Source organism: Strongylocentrotus purpuratus, unplaced genomic scaffold (assembly GCF_000002235.5).
Source record: "Strongylocentrotus purpuratus isolate Spur 01 unplaced genomic scaffold, Spur_5.0 spur5_scaffold_15, whole genome shotgun sequence".
Classification (NCBI taxonomy): domain Eukaryota; kingdom Metazoa; phylum Echinodermata; class Echinoidea; order Camarodonta; family Strongylocentrotidae; genus Strongylocentrotus; species Strongylocentrotus purpuratus.
The window spans coordinates 24202705-24218180 of NW_022145600.1; the positions used below are offsets into that span (position 1 = coordinate 24202705).

Consider the following 15476-nt stretch of genomic DNA (forward strand, 5'->3'; position numbering starts at 1 on the left):
TATTGACTCGGACAATACGTCGTAATGGTGCAAGGTCATTCATTTTTAACACAAAAACATCACAGTATCATGTTGGTTCATTAGTTTCATATCAACAGTCAAGCCAAAACGGAAGAAGGAAGGAAATCAAAGCGGGCATAATTTGATCTTAAAAATAGAAACACATATGAAACTTGTTATATGCATCAGGAAGCATAAAGTATAAGTGCCAGGACTGCTATTCAGAAAGAAGTACAAACTTTTAAAGATAAATCATGCCCTAACCCCAAACTATTCTAGACTAAAAGAAAAGCAGAAACACAAGAGAAGCAGACTGGTGAAAGTTTTGAAGGAAATTGGACAAAAAGTTAGAAAGTTATGAATTTTTGAAAGTTTTAATCACTGAAAGGTATGGGCACTATATAACGAAGCGCCGATCAACTTTCCCTCATCTTCCAACACACATAATGGCAACAATTTTGTTTTGTTTAAGATTAAAGACTCGGGAGTGTTTTTTTCTATTTAGAGGACATTCGTAATATGCTTTCCACAATAATCTAGATTAGTGTCCCAAGCGAAAGCGCCTAAGAGAAAAACAGAAATTTGTTGCATTTTTGTACTCGACAAATGGGAGACTTATCCTTAACCCCAGAGCCAGATTGTAGCCTGACCAAATTATTAAAGTTGGGGTACCTTTTGTTTTCTTAAATTGTTGTTTATTGTGTTTTTTGTTGCTTTGTTTGTTTGCATTGGGCTTTTTTGTGGTTATGTTGTTGTATGTGTGTTTGTGTCCGTGTGGGTGTGTGTGTGTGCGTCTCTGTGTGGTTTGTTTCGATGTTTGTGTGTGTGTGTGTTTGTGTGTGTGCGCCTCTCTCTTTCTCTCTCTCTCTCTCTCTCTCTCTTATACTTTTCTTTGTTTTCAATAGTTTTTGTATTGATTCCAAACAATACAAATCAATCTTAGAAATAAAATACAGTTGTTTTTCCTTGACATGAATTCAAAACATTTTCATTACATAGATTGTACGATTGATGAAAACAAAAATGAAATCCGCTGTAACATGAAACAAATAACCCCATCCAACCAAACACACTACTACCCCCCCCCCCCCCTCCACCATGCGACACACACACCATCCGACCACACTTCCACCACACACTGTTCCTAGCCTCCTCAGAATATCCCAAATTGGGGCGACAGACAAAGAGAAACAATCTACTTTTTAAAAAAATTAAAATCATTTAAACGAGGCTACGATAGCCACAACAGCCCAGTGTTGATGAAAATTTCACTTGTTCCCACTTATACACACAAAGACTGAAGGAACACACACCCACATACGCACCCATACGCACACACACATGCACATGTATACTTGTTATTTTCATTTTCTTACTGGTCTTTTGACTTTGATTGAGCAGACGTGACACAAGAAAATCATCATTTCACATTTCTCTTTGATTATTTTTTCGATTTATTCATCTTTGATTACACAACGAAACATTTTCCAACTTCTAAAATCAGAGTTCATCTGATTACATATCAATATCCTTTCAGCAATGCTGTTTTGATTTAGTTGGTGAAGAGGAGGAGGTTGGGTGAGAGCCATCCCCTGCTGGTCACCTTACCGCTGGTGGCGGAGCTGAGGATAGAGCTGTAGACGGAAGATGGGGACATGCTTGGGCTGGCGGCAAGGATAAGAGCAGCGACTCCTGAGATGCAGAGAAATAAAAGATTATACAAAGATATAAACATCACAGTTACAAATACTTCATCAAAACTTCGGGTACAGTGACCAGTAATGAAAAATTTGAAAGGAATTATCACATATAACATTTACGTGTTTTTTCACAATAATGTGAAAGATTATGTTTTGAATAATACGTGATGGTACAAATTTCGGCTACTAATTGATATATTTAGTAAATTATTATATCTATCCGGACCGGATAGATTTCGCGCACGTGTCCCGAAGTCTCACATACACCTCTCTGTGTACAATGCTTGTAACTTTACCAAGACTGGGCCAAATTTCTTATCATGTTGATGATTCCAGAACCTTGCAGTAAATACCAATACTTCTTATGCTAGATGATCAACTTTTTCTGATCGATTCCACAACGTTTCTTTCACAATGCAATCGCATGACCAGAACTGGTCTTTACCTTTAAGTCAATTTTTTTAATATTTAGACCTCCAAGTTGTATATAGTAACAGTTTTTAACAGGGTTAAAGGTATCAGCAAGGAATCATCATCCAAGACGACATACCTGAGACGTGTGGGCAGGCCATGGAGGTACCGCTGATGGTGCTGGTAGCACTGTCAGATCCCTTCCAGGCAGAGGTGATGTCAACTCCGGGTCCGAAGATGTTGAGGCAGGAGCCATAGTTGGAGAAGTAGGCACGGGCATCGGTGTCATCGGTGGCACCAACGGTCAGGGCCTAAATTATATTTAAAAATATGAATGAAACACATACAGTAATACCGTTCAAATTCATACTTTCAAACCATTGATACACACACTATCGGAATACTCTCTGATTTTTTCTTCCAAGCACTGTATCATTGTGATAAAGGTACTTGATTTAGAGTCGACTCAAAGCCCCATTACAACCTAAAATGTAACAAATTTGCAACACGATTGCGAGAGTTTTGGAGAGTTAATTGAAGGGAAACTCAATACCCTGTTGTATTGCCTTGGAAATTTATGTTCGGATCACATAATAACAATAATAATATTTTTCCCCTAGCAAGGAAGCCTCATCAGCATCAATGCTGTTCTCCCTTAGGACCCGGCAAATATTTTTAACTAGCAGATACTCATTTACACCTGGGCCGAGAGTGGCAGAATATGTTATTATTTGCCTTGCCAATGGACGTAGCATCGTTAGTTGGGATTCGAATCCTCAACCCTTGGATTGAGAGTCAAGTGAATGAACCACTCCACCACTCCACTGAATTAAGTCATTGCAGTGTTCGAACAATTAAATACGTGACGCAAAAACCTATTGAAAGGGACTCATATTTATATTTCGAAGGTCTCTGAGATCGTATGCAACAGAATATTGGCTTCATCTTGTATGTTACTTTACGTTTCTGTACTTCATTCAGTGCCTTATTGAACGTAACATACAGAACATGCTTCCACTGCAGAAATGGATATCAGTGATGATACTTACATATCCAGACCTGGCTGGGGAGGTTCCGCAAGCATCCTCATCACTGTTACCAGCGGCGACAGAGACGGTGAAGCCAGCATCGTACATGCGCCTGACGGCAGCATCGGTAGTGCTGGAGGCACCACCTCCGAGAGACATGGAGACAACTGCTGGACGACGACCGTTGGAGACAATCCAGTCCATTCCTGCACAAAAAAAAGCAATCGAGTAAACCTAGAAATATTACAACAGATTCAACAGTTCTTTCAGTGGCCTTGGTGTTACAATTTTATGGAGACGACCCTTTAACTTTTGATTCCAGTACGATCTCAGGGAGCACAAACCGTCCTTGGAAGTGAACGTATCAGGACGATTTGCGAATATCTACAGTACATTGTGTGCTTGCTAGGATAGGACAATTTGTTTGTATCTGTTACATATTCTGATTAAAACGAAAGATCTGGAGCTTTGTGAAGACAGTGTTGCTACATGTTACTACATCATTGTTTTTAACCTAGGTAGTGTTAGATTTCGATTAGGTACAGGGTTTCCTTCAATGGTCCTTGCCTAAATTTGACCAGACTTAAGCATTTAATCCCCGCAAAATCTGCATGTTTTTTAATTTGTCACATGATCCGTTTATAATGAACCTCTAAAAAAATTCAAAGTAAAATAGATACCGTCGATGATCCCAGAGTTGGATCCGGATCCAAGACATCCAAGAACACGGATTCCGAAGATGTTGGCGTTCTTGGCGACTCCGTAGTTGGTTCCAGCGACGGTTCCAGCGCAATGGGTACCGTGACCGTTGCAGTCAACTCCCTGTAAGATGGGAAAAGAAAACATGTGGCCGATAGTACTCTTTTCGCTAGACACATTTATAGGATTTGTGGAACGTCGTTAGATGTGTTTCAGGATATATCAACATTCAGACTTTCGTTGTCATAGCTTAAACTATTGTTCCCAAATTTGTAATTTTACAATCTAAATATGCAGGCCTTGCCTCGGCCACTTATGATAAGCAAATGATCTGTATGATTTTATTTAATCGGGTTTTTTTCGCACTTTGTCAACTTCTTAAGCTGTTGTTTAGACAATTTGAATACATGAGAACAATTTTAAAGAGGGGCTTGTACAAATTGCACCCCGCTGCTCCTTTTCGGCATATTCGCATAGCATCTGCATCTGACCGGTAAATTGCATTGATAGGTAGTGCTGCATGGATAAAATTTGGATCCATTCGTTCATTCAAATGATATTTGTTTTGAATTAATATATCAACTTACGTTGTTGTTTCCGACGGCATCATATGCGGCGACAGCACGATTTCCGAAGTCGTTGTGGGTGGGCCATACACCGGTGTCGACCACGTACACGTTCACACCAGCACCAGAGTCTGCAAGTAAGCGGAGATGATTTTGTGAGAATATTTTGTATCAATGTTGTCTGAACATTTTATATTATGGGAAGATTGCCTTTTCATTTTCGGAGATACGAACCTCCGGAAAAATGAATTTTCGTAATGATGAACCTTTGGAAAAACGACCGTGACCGATTACAAGAGCTGATTTCTTTTCAAACTCATTTTGTTAAAGATAACTGTAGCGATCATCATAGTGTTTCCAGCCATGTGTGAGTGTACTGAACGGATTTTACACGCCCTCTAACATCTAAAATGAGTAACTAGACATAGAACACGAGAGCATAAACTTGTTTTAATAAGTTAAAATCATCCAATTTTAAAATCTTACTCATTGGGTTGTAGGAGTTATCAAGAGGAAGGTTCCTCTGGTCAATACGGTCAAGACCCCATGAGGCGACGGCCTGAGTGCGGACAACACCATCCTCCTCAACGTGTACGACTCCATCGAACCTGCGGAGCTGTAAAAGTCATAGAAATAGGTTGATAAATTTTCACGAATTATCCCATCGAAAAGAAGAAAATCTTTTTTTGTTTAACCCATAGCCTGCCATGAGGCTGCATGCACGCTACCTATTGAGTGCCATGTGCGTGCAAGGGCGCATTCGTAGTAGCAACTATTGTTCATGCTCATTGGGCTATGCTGTGTGTTTCGCACTCGCCATTCATAGAACCATCGCGTTAATCAGATTATCTCCAAAACAACCTGGCACAGTGGGGATTACAGCAAAATGTCTGTTGGCATACCACTATGATAATGATAATAACAGTTGTGTTTTTATTAAGTATCACAAAATAAATTCATTGACATGCATGAAAAGAAAGGGGTTAAACCCTCTCCCACAAATTTAAATTTGTTCATCCCCGCTAGGGAATGCTCAAGCGCCTACGAGGTATTTACTATTACTTTGGATTTGTCCGAGCGGACGGAAAGTGCTGAAAGTATTCAAGGAATTATTTCTCCTAAGGTACACGTTTACTGCATCTGGGTTGAGAGTCGCAAATGTTTATTGTTTGTAACTTACGAACTCGACGGCATCTTCGCTGAGCTCGAGAGAGAGGGTCTTCATGTTCCTGAAGGTCTTGAGGACCTTGGCGAGCCTGAAGCGACGAGCAGAGAAAGCATCCTTGAGACGGCTACCGAAGTCATTCACGTCGAGACTATCCTGATGTCAGAAAAGTAAAAGAGGGGAGGGTGATATTGACACGGTGTTATGAATATGCATAGATCTATGAGCCATGTTTTGAATATTCATGACTTCTGGTTGAGCAAAGGAGAAAGCAAAGATGAGACCAAGCATGACGAACTTTGCCTTATTTCTCTCAATATTTCACTGTTTCAGTGATCATTTTGATGGTCTTAGGTGGGAGGTGGGATTTATTTTGTCAGGTTTGCATATTAGAAAGTATACGGCTCTAAAAATATCATTCATATTTAGAAGCCTGAAGAAAAACAAATTATAATGTATGATGGACTGTATATATGAAAAGGACTAGTGCCAACGGTTGACTACGGGATGACTCGAAACGAAATTTACTCGAAGTATACGAAGTAAATAATAGATCAACTTGAATTGCTTAACTGCAACAGTTTTAGTTTTTGTCAACTGACGAACATCAGGAGAGATAGAACTAGAACCCCAAATTTAACAGTAAAGAATTGTAACGATAACATGTGATTCATAGAGACACAGCAACAACACAAAATTAAGAGAGAAATACATGTAATAATAGAAGGGCGAGAGAGGAATACAAAAGAAAAGAGAGAAGAGTTTTAACTTACGTCGATCATAACAAGGTACTTTCCCTTGATGGTTTCCTTGGCACGCTGGAGAGGAGCGATGCCATAGGCAACAGCCAACAGGGCGGTAAACACGATCAATCCACGCATTTTCTGAAATAAAAAAAAAATATCTTTCTTATAATTTGTGTAATAACTTGTTGTAAAAAAGACATGGTATTTGAATATGATTCTTGGTAAATCAACCTAACCCTTTTTAGCACCTTTTCGACATGCTGGTTTTGGTAGAGCTATGGAATCACACTCGAATACTCAAAGTTTACATGGTTATACCATATCTTCTTTACGGTTTAAACTGTATAAAATGAGATCTAAATATATAAATATAGTATAGGCCTGTATATTACAATGAATAATAAGTTGCGCTGCATGAGAATCGTGTTATAAAGTCTTTGATACACTGAATATTGTTTTATTTTCCTAGAAGAAACATTTGAACATATTAAAACTGTATAGCCAAAGAGGAATAGGCCTACAAACGTAATTGTTTGAGTACTTGCCAACCAAGGGAGGAACATCTTCCTTCAACAATAATTATTTGTAAGTGTTAAAATGGTATTACAACTCGACTGCACCAAATTAACGCCATACAAAATAATGTTGAGGAGTAAGAAACGAGTATATACTCACGGTTGTGGTGTCTTCTTTGTTGAACACAAACTGGAACAGATGCTGAAACCGTTCGAACCTACCCCTTTTATAGTTTCTACAGACGTACAGAACTTCTGCACGTGTCTTATCATTCTGGTCACATACGTCATAACCGCTGGGATTAATTCAATGGGTTCTCTTTTGTTTTAAGAAGCTCATATTTGCACAACGTATTTTCGATATATTTTCGGACGCCTTAATCCATCACAGTTGGTCATTTTCCTACAGGGCTTACGGATAAAGTGTACATAAAAGTATAATTCTTTTTTTTCTTTTCCGTATTCATTGTTCAATTCCAATGTATAAACTAATTTTATGAGATCAGAAGTAAAGTCCTGTTCTGTAGTAACATCTGTTCGAGTTGATGGGGAAAAACGAATAGGTCATACAGGCAGCATATTTTTGGGTTGCCGTATCCAATGTAAGATCGTTGACTTTATAAGATTATGTTTAAATTGTTCAAATTTGTTAACAAAACATATCATGCTACTAAATTACATACGTAAAATGATCGACCGACCTCCGTTCCTTAGTATATATACAATCACATTTTGATTATGTTTTAAGCTTTCATAGTTGTAAATTTTGACTTTGGGATGAAAATTATATGATGTATATAATTATATTTCTGCAAGAATCAATGTTACAAGAAGATATACTTTGATCATTCATAAAATCACGTTCAGGTAGTTAAAATGCAAGATAAATGTAAAAATGTTAGTATTAAAATGATTGCTTTATTTTCAAAGGCAGGAATAATGTTGAATTCTACCTGAGATGCATATCAAGTTTAGTTGAAATGTAAGCCTACATTGAAATAACAACCACATTTATATGACCGTGGAACAGAAACAGAGATAAGTGATATAGAAATGACAAAGAGAAGAGGTTGGGAAGGTGTATGGAAGTAGACAAAACTGCGGTTGGAGAAGAAGAAATGAGTTATTTGAAAGAGGCGTGCATGTAGAAAAGCATTACCAAGGTTGCAATTAACCAATTGTATATGGGAACCAGAAGGCCCATGTGTAAAGCATATGGTGATGAGAGAATTCAGTATCGAACGGGTTAAATCCAAATATTCATCAATGGATCAATTTCAGTTTGGATTATGTGAATTATATTCTAATTTGTGTAACAATACTGTGTTTCTTATTATCAAAAATGAATTTTCGTAGTAAAACGTAACCTGTTATTGTACATGTGTGAAGTTGGAGTAATTCGCTATATACATGTGGTAAGCCTCGTTTTATTGTTCCTTTTTCCGAGATAATGTTTTAACGACCGCTAATTGTCGAATAGTTTTCTGCTTCTCTTTCTCTGTAGATTTGTAGTGAGTAAATTCACATAATGTACAAAAGTAATAGAATTCGACAATTTAAATAAACTGTACATGCTCCCCTCTCCCTCGTTCGATCTCTCTGTTTCTCTCTCTCTCTCTCTCTCTCTCTCTCTCTCGCTCTGTCTGTCTGACTCTCATTCACTGTCTCTCACTAGTTGATATATGCTAGAAATTAATGAAGACCCAATTTTATTATTCTTAAACTGACATTTGAATGAAAAGTGTATTTTAAAAAATATATATATATAATTTTTTTTCTTTTTCAAATAATTTGTATGTGAATCGTCCATTTATTAATTGTGTAAGACACCACTTGCATCAGCATAGTGACCCAAACTGAAGCCACTTGCGGCGATGTATGTGTTGTCTGTTGTCAGTCTTGTATCGGCCTCGTGTGTAAGACTAAGGTATGTTTGTGTCATGACCACTACCTTTATTTCCTCATACTCACCTTACCCTAACCCCTAAACATTTTCCACCCCTTGTCGCCATCTGACGACATTCCCGACTTTATCGTGTTTAATTACACTGATAAGAAATATATCTGATTATATCCTTGACGTATGTGCAAATACGACCGTCCTTTAGAGCTCAAACCATCTTCCCATAATTCCCATCACTCCCTCAGGAGTCGCAGCTCTCATCCCAGCCACCAATCGGTGACCAACAAGGGCTGGTTATTATCCCATCTTCAACAACTTCTTGGCTGACAAGTTTTTATCATTCGCATTTTTTTTATCAATGTTTTACAAAGAGAATTCAACGTATTGTTTGTAATGTTTGAGATAGTGATTAATTACAAATAACACTGAACGTCTTCAAAACAGAATATATGCCGGATAGTTCAATATAATGTTTGTTGATAAACTACAAATCATTGTGTCTGTGTAATGCTTTATTCAAGTTTTAAGGAGAGAAAATTGAGAGAGGGGGAAGAATGAAGGGAAAAGAAGAAAAAAGATTAAAGGAAGACAGAGTCGAAAGGGACACAGAGAAAGGGGGTCGGAACGAGAGGGAGAGAGGGAGAGAGAGAGGGGGGGCAGGGACAGAAGAGGAAGGGAAGGGAAGGGAAGGGAGGGTAGAGAGGGGAAGGGAGATAACGGAGGGAGAGAGTGAGAGGTAGAGATAAATGGAGTTAGGCAAGGGGAAAGAAGGAACAATATGAAGAGAATGAAAAAGAGCGAGAGCGTGGTAGACAGACATCTGTAAATATCTGTAAATAGACAGAGAGAGGGGAGAGAGAATCCAGAGAGGGTGAGGGAGAAGGAGTAAGAAAGGAAGAGACAGGCGAGGGAGAGGGGGAAGGGAGAGTGACGTAAGAAGTAAACGGGAGAGGAAAGGGACAACTGTAAACTGGGTAAAATCAAACTCTTTTGATTTATTAATTTTGTCATATTCCATCCAAATTTCTTTGAAAGACCTTTTCCAGATGGTATTTTACAATCATATCAATAATTATGTCAACATTATATGAGCTAAGAGCTAATCATCACAAACTATGTCCGTTCATTGTCCACTTAATAACAATCTTAGTTGGTTGGTTTGTTAGTTTTACCTGTATGCTAACAAAACATGTGTACGCTTGTAAGTAAGCAACCAGGGGACCGACGGTTTTAAGTCCTCTCCGAAGGACTTGGTAATGCGGATTAATGCCTTACCAAAGGGCACTAGCGCATCGACTTGGTTTCGAACCCGGGACCTCCCGGTTACGAGACCATGCACTGCTCTACCACTGACCCATCGCGCCATCACTTTATTATCTTGAAATAAATAAAAGCAGAAATAAAAGCAATGAGGAATAGCTGAATAACAAGGTCCAGACATGTAGAGTAAATCAAACTTAAGAACGATCCAGATCCAACGTGCTTCAAGTGACGATCCCCGTTTTGTAGGACGTGTTCTACCCAAAATGCAACGCGTTCTCTTGGATACTGGGGCTTGGACTTGAAGGCGTGCGACGCTTTGAGGGCGTTTTTCTGATAACTGAAAGAGAGAGAGAGAGAGAGAGAGAGAGAGAGAGAGAGAGAGAATGGGGGAGTGAGAGATGAATGGACAGAGAGAGAGAGAGAGAGAGAGAGAGGGGGACAATGAGAGAGAGAGAGAGGGGGTATTAAATAATGAAGATTGTTTGTATTGCGCTGTGTTATATCTGTATATGTTATCTTTATAAACATGTAGAATATTATAGAACATATGAATCATAATAGATTACATTTACTAAACGATATATCAGACAAAATGTAGATTAATGCAAATATTGTACCGACAGAGCATAGCTAAAGATACTGTGAGAAATGTATTAAACATAATGTAGGTTTATACAGAAAAAGGCAACAAGAGAAAGTCGTAAAAACATATTTTCATGGGAGGTGCGTCGGACAAAGTTTGCAGAAAACTACCGACAAAAGTTGATTTAATCATTAATGTTTCAATGTTCAACAAGGCCAAACAGAGAAAATGGATAGGCCTGTATATTTGAATGAGATGGGGGGGAGGGGGATGTCAAATACGTCACCCCATTCTAGTGATGGGTATTAAATCACTGTGTCGCATTATTCCCTTACTTTAATGATTACCTTTGACATCGCATATTCTCCATCAGCTGTGAATGTCGATATCTATGCAAATTTTCGTGACTTAGGCGTAGTTTCCATTGATACTCTTTATGTATTTATTTTTTAAATTTGCCTTGAAGTCGATACGAAGAAGTTGTTAATGATGACAGCTTTGCGGAATAAACGGGTAATTACACCCTCCCCCCCCCCCCCCCCCCCCCCCCCCCCGTGAGTGCAAGTGTGTCACGTTACCTTTCCTCGTGCGTCAGCTTCAAGACTGCATCGTACACGTCATCAGCTGTGAATGAGTGAATGTCAAGCACGATACCCATGCCGATTTTCTGGACTTTGGCGCAATTTTCATGATGGTCAGATGACATCAAGGGAAGGCAAAGCATCGGAATACCATGGTAAATCGCCTCCATAATACCACAACGCCCTCCCGTGGTGATAAAAGCAACAGTTCTGTTGAGACCTCGAAATAAATTTACCAGATTTAAGATTTTTACTTCCTGAAATTCCTGCAAATGCACTGTTACCCCTAAAGATAGAACACATGTTTCTTACCTCTTTTCATGATATGATTGTTAAAATATGATTTAATCTTATTAGACAAAGTTTGACATTTTCTAAAAACTTAATTACTCAAACTTTATTGATCAATAAAGTCCATAGAAGTAATACATTTCATCCATGAATAATAAATTGTATTATCATAATCATTTCATGAAGAGAGGTTATCGGAAAAATGTAACAGTGTTTACACTTTACAGGCTTAGCTTAGCTTGAAGGCCATTTCGGTGTAGTTAGTGAGTGTGAAAGCGTGAACACTGGCCTATCTTTACTCTAGTGACCATACTTAGTTGTTCTCTGACCCTTTTTCTCACCTAAATTATGAAAAGCTATTCTAATTATACTCAAGAATAAATGTACAAGAAACAATTACTCCCGGTTTACACCAGGCGTCATTTGCTGAAGTTAGACTGCATCAGGAACTGGCTCAATGTTTGACAACTGGCACCATGACCCACGTATTAGGAAAATATAGTAGGGACTTTTTCATTAAAGGTAATACAAAGTGTTGGTACGGCATGAATTTGGTTCCAATGAACATATTGGACGCATATGCGATCCTACAATGTTCAGTGATCGTTGTCGCGGTTAAAATCGAGTCTTAAGTGATGAAATTGTATACAATAAGGTGTTTAAATTGTTTAGCTTCCTCTCAAGGTCAAGATATTAATTAAGCTTTGAAATAATGTTTCTTGACTAAAATCGACCGATTTGCTATTTAATTCCCGTTTGGAAATTATATTTCACAACTGCATATTCTGAGATGTTCATGGTCGCAGCTAACATTGGATGGCCGTATAGCTATTTGAAATTTATCAAAATTTACCGGAAGCACCGGTTAATTTTCATATTCAATTTTTCTCAAAAGCAGAAGTGTTTTAAAGGCTAATTTTCTAGTGCTTATAATACATCATCAGGGGCATCCAAATATATCAACTTTTTAAAGAATCGCTATCCAGCCATTTTCAAAATTTCCCAAAACTCTGCTTTACCTTTAACAAAACAAGACGAAATAGACATATTTTAGAATGAGAAATACCAGTCGCAAAATGAGAATAAAAGTAAAACAATTAAGAAAGAAAACAGTTAACAGAAAGAAATAGAGTAAAGCGTATGAATATGATTTTTAAAATCAGTCTTACCAAGAAGATCATTCATATCGTTGCTTTTCATCCAGCCGGTATAATGGATATTATCGGTTGGTGATGGCTGCAAGCTCGGTCTGTCATTCCGCCAGAGTGTCTGGAAGGGCAGTCTGGACAGCCCTGCAACCAAGGTCTCCTCGGTGGTTCCCTTCAGCTGACGGGCAATGGTGCTGATGGAAACAATGATGTGCCCTTTCGAACTACAATGAGCTATAGTCTGACGAAGTCCCTGATTATCCGTAATTACAGGCAGAGAAAATAGACTTCATTATCATGACCATTTTATATTGGGGAGGGGTGAGGCAGACAAAAACGAAAGGGCCGATGGTTTACCAATAGTAGGCTCGTATCTTCCTATAGAAAGTTCAACGCATCTTTAAAATGTCCTAATATCCTTTATCATTCTAAGTTAGTAGGGGTAGCATTTTTTTCCCTTCTATGGTTTCATAGTTAATCTAAATAGAAAAGTAGAGGGGAAAAGGAACATGCCCGAACTTTTCGTTTCTGTTTTCGAGCTCAAATATTGCTCTGTTTGTGAACACGAAATTGGAAATATTATCGTGTAAAATATTGTGTCCCTAAGTACGAGCAAATCCAGAAACAATCAAAGTATGCTGTAATTTGATTAGCTTTCTCAGATCAATTAACAAATTGTAAAGCGGTTTATCATTCAATGAAAATTCCCCCCCCCCCCAAAAAAAAAAATATATATATATATATATATATATAATAATAATAATAATAATAATAGTAATATATTTTTTTACATACATATACATATATTATTTTTTATCGCACTTACTTCATCAACAATAGGACGAGGTGGGTGGGATGTGAGATCACCTAGCATGACGAAGTTTGGTGGCAGAGTTAACGGGTAATCAAGGACCGGGTCAGCGTTCAGAAACCATAGAGACGCATTGGTGTATGAAGACGTGAATTCGGAGACACTTCCTAACGTAGAGATGCCATATTTACTTGCAATTTCGCTGTAGTACCCCCATAACCTGCGATAAAATAGATGGAGACTCATCATTTCCGCGGTAAACTGGAGTCTCCCAAGGATAGACGTTTGGTCCATATCCATCTTCTGGGGAAACAGAGCATGGGGTAGACTACTTGGAGAAACGACGAGAAAATTCGCGGTCGGAATCCCGCCAAGAAGGTGGGACAGAATCATATGACAAGGACCAAACGACTCACTGATGATGATGTCAAAGTTTAGATTCCTGAGGTGCGCCATGGTGGTTTGGTTTGCCAGAAGTGCCTCACAGAGGATCCTCTGAGGCGTCAGGAGACCTAGTAGTTGCTGCGTGCCAACGACCCTGCTTGCACTCATAGACGAGATCTTGCCCTTCAAGGAACGGCACTCGTCGATCACGCCCTCAGATAGGACGTCCACCCTCGAGAAACCTCTGAGCTCGTGGTCATCCTCTACACCATCATGCTCGTCTGGTTGGAGTATGGTGACAAGACTCACGTGATAGCCTTCTGACCTCAGCACGTGACCGAGTCTTAGGCCAAGTTTGAATAGACTTGTCTTTACACCGCATCCCTGAAACATCAGCAATATGCGTCCTCGGCCGCCATTTTCTCGTTTTGAAGGTAAAACACTTACGCGTTGATCATGCGCATTAGATGCTGGGAAAGACAAGACAAGTTTCAAGGCAAGCAATACAACGAATGTCCATCGGAAATGCATTATTGGATAGTTAAAACTCCACATTCATGAACGGATTATCCTTCAGTAGAAACTTTGACATACATTACCCGACAGCGAGATGAATATACCATGCACATATGCATGCAGTATACCAACCGAAAGCCTTCATCACGCACAATTTGACTCGCATCAAATTATTCTTGAAGGTCTACGTGTATGCGTCACTTGGTACCAGCAAGAATATCATTGGAAACATTAGAGCACTTAAGAGTCACATTACCAGCAGAATTCCTTCACCTCACTGCTTGAACTTCCTGTGTTTTATTAAGTTGTTTTTCTTCTTTTTTTCAGGCGTGTATCATTCAGTTATGAATAATTACGCCTTTAAAGACCGTCAATACTACTGGACCAGAAGGGATTAGACCACACAGCGAGGTCACTGACAGGTGGCTATCTCATTAACTCAGCTCTCAACGAACATAAGAAAAAAGAGGATCATGGGGGACCAACAGGCACTGATTGGGGAAGTTTTCTATATAGAGGGAGCATGTAGCTACAAGTAGGACGGTGGGGCTGTTGTTGTTGTTGTTGTTGTTGTTTTAGTCTTAAGGGCGTGTGTCATTTAATTATGAATATTTACGCCGGGGGAGGGAGAGAGGCTTTAAAGTATTACTTTCGCCTCTTTTCAGACTTTAAACACATTATTTCAATATTTCCACGTTTGTCTTCATTCAATTTTGGTTGCCAGGTCTACCACTGTAATTATATTGTTGAGAATTACTAGAAACAAAGAAATACAAATTAGAAGAATAATTATGATTATTGTATTCTTTTGTGATACATCTATGGTAATGTCTTTGAAAATGTAATGTTTTGTTGGTTAATATTTTAAAAGTCTTGTCTTTCACCTGTCTTAATCATTTGCGTCCATTGATAATGATTTATTATCACTATGTTTATCATCAATATTGTTGCCATTTTTATTATAGGTAGTAGTAGTAGTAGTAGTAGTAGTGGTGTTTTCTTTGCCCATTCCACCCCCTTTAAAGGTACTATGTCCCTTTTGCAGCCAACCTCAAATTCTGTAGAACTTTGCAGGAATTATGAATATGTCATGTATGTCCTATCTGTGAAAATTTAAACGTCAGCAGTGTCCTCATATTCAAATTATGCAAGGAAACCCGTTTACT

General features: G+C 38.6%; 2 protein-coding genes across 2 annotated transcripts; both read right to left on the reverse strand.

Moving 5' to 3' along the window:
- Window positions 1-1545: 1545 nt before the first annotated feature.
- LOC582225 (aqualysin-1) lies at window positions 1546-7129 on the reverse strand. Its single transcript, XM_782185.4, has 9 exons — window positions 6991-7129; window positions 6343-6453; window positions 5585-5725; window positions 4891-5020; window positions 4426-4535; window positions 3820-3961; window positions 3161-3345; window positions 2251-2422; window positions 1546-1692 (listed from the first exon to the last, which is right to left on the reverse strand). The coding sequence occupies exons 2-9, from the start codon at window positions 6448-6450 to the stop codon at window positions 1553-1555; spliced, it is 1128 nt and encodes a 375-aa protein (XP_787278.3). The 5' UTR covers window positions 6451-6453; window positions 6991-7129; the 3' UTR covers window positions 1546-1552.
- Window positions 7130-9699: 2570 nt separating this feature from the next.
- On the reverse strand, window positions 9700-14442 carry LOC582181 (2-hydroxyacylsphingosine 1-beta-galactosyltransferase). Its single transcript, XM_782143.4, has 4 exons — window positions 13426-14442; window positions 12621-12852; window positions 11158-11380; window positions 9700-10333 (listed from the first exon to the last, which is right to left on the reverse strand). The coding sequence occupies exons 1-4, from the start codon at window positions 14347-14349 to the stop codon at window positions 10099-10101; spliced, it is 1614 nt and encodes a 537-aa protein (XP_787236.3). The 5' UTR covers window positions 14350-14442; the 3' UTR covers window positions 9700-10098.
- Window positions 14443-15476: the final 1034 nt, after the last annotated feature.

Excerpts from the sequence above, each read along its gene's own strand:
- LOC582225 (XM_782185.4), bottom strand. The coding sequence starts at position 6,450 with ATGCGTGGATTGATCGTGTTTACCGCCCTGTTGGCTGTTGCCTATGGC. Across the intron at positions 3,346-3,819 it reads CAACTCTGGGATCATCGACG|GAATGGACTGGATTGTCTCC; the intron begins GTATCTATTTTA and ends TTTTTTGTGCAG. Across the intron at positions 2,423-3,160 it reads CCCCAGCCAGGTCTGGATAT|GCCCTGACCGTTGGTGCCAC; the intron begins GTAAGTATCATC and ends AATATAATTTAG.
- LOC582181 (XM_782143.4), bottom strand. The coding sequence starts at position 14,349 with ATGTGGAGTTTTAACTATCCAATAATGCATTTCCGATGGACATTCGTT. Across the intron at positions 12,853-13,425 it reads CTCGTCCTATTGTTGATGAA|GGACTTCGTCAGACTATAGC; the intron begins GTAAGTGCGATA and ends ACGGATAATCAG. Across the intron at positions 10,334-11,157 it reads AAGCTGACGCACGAGGAAAG|TTATCAGAAAAACGCCCTCA; the intron begins GTAACGTGACAC and ends TCTCTCTTTCAG.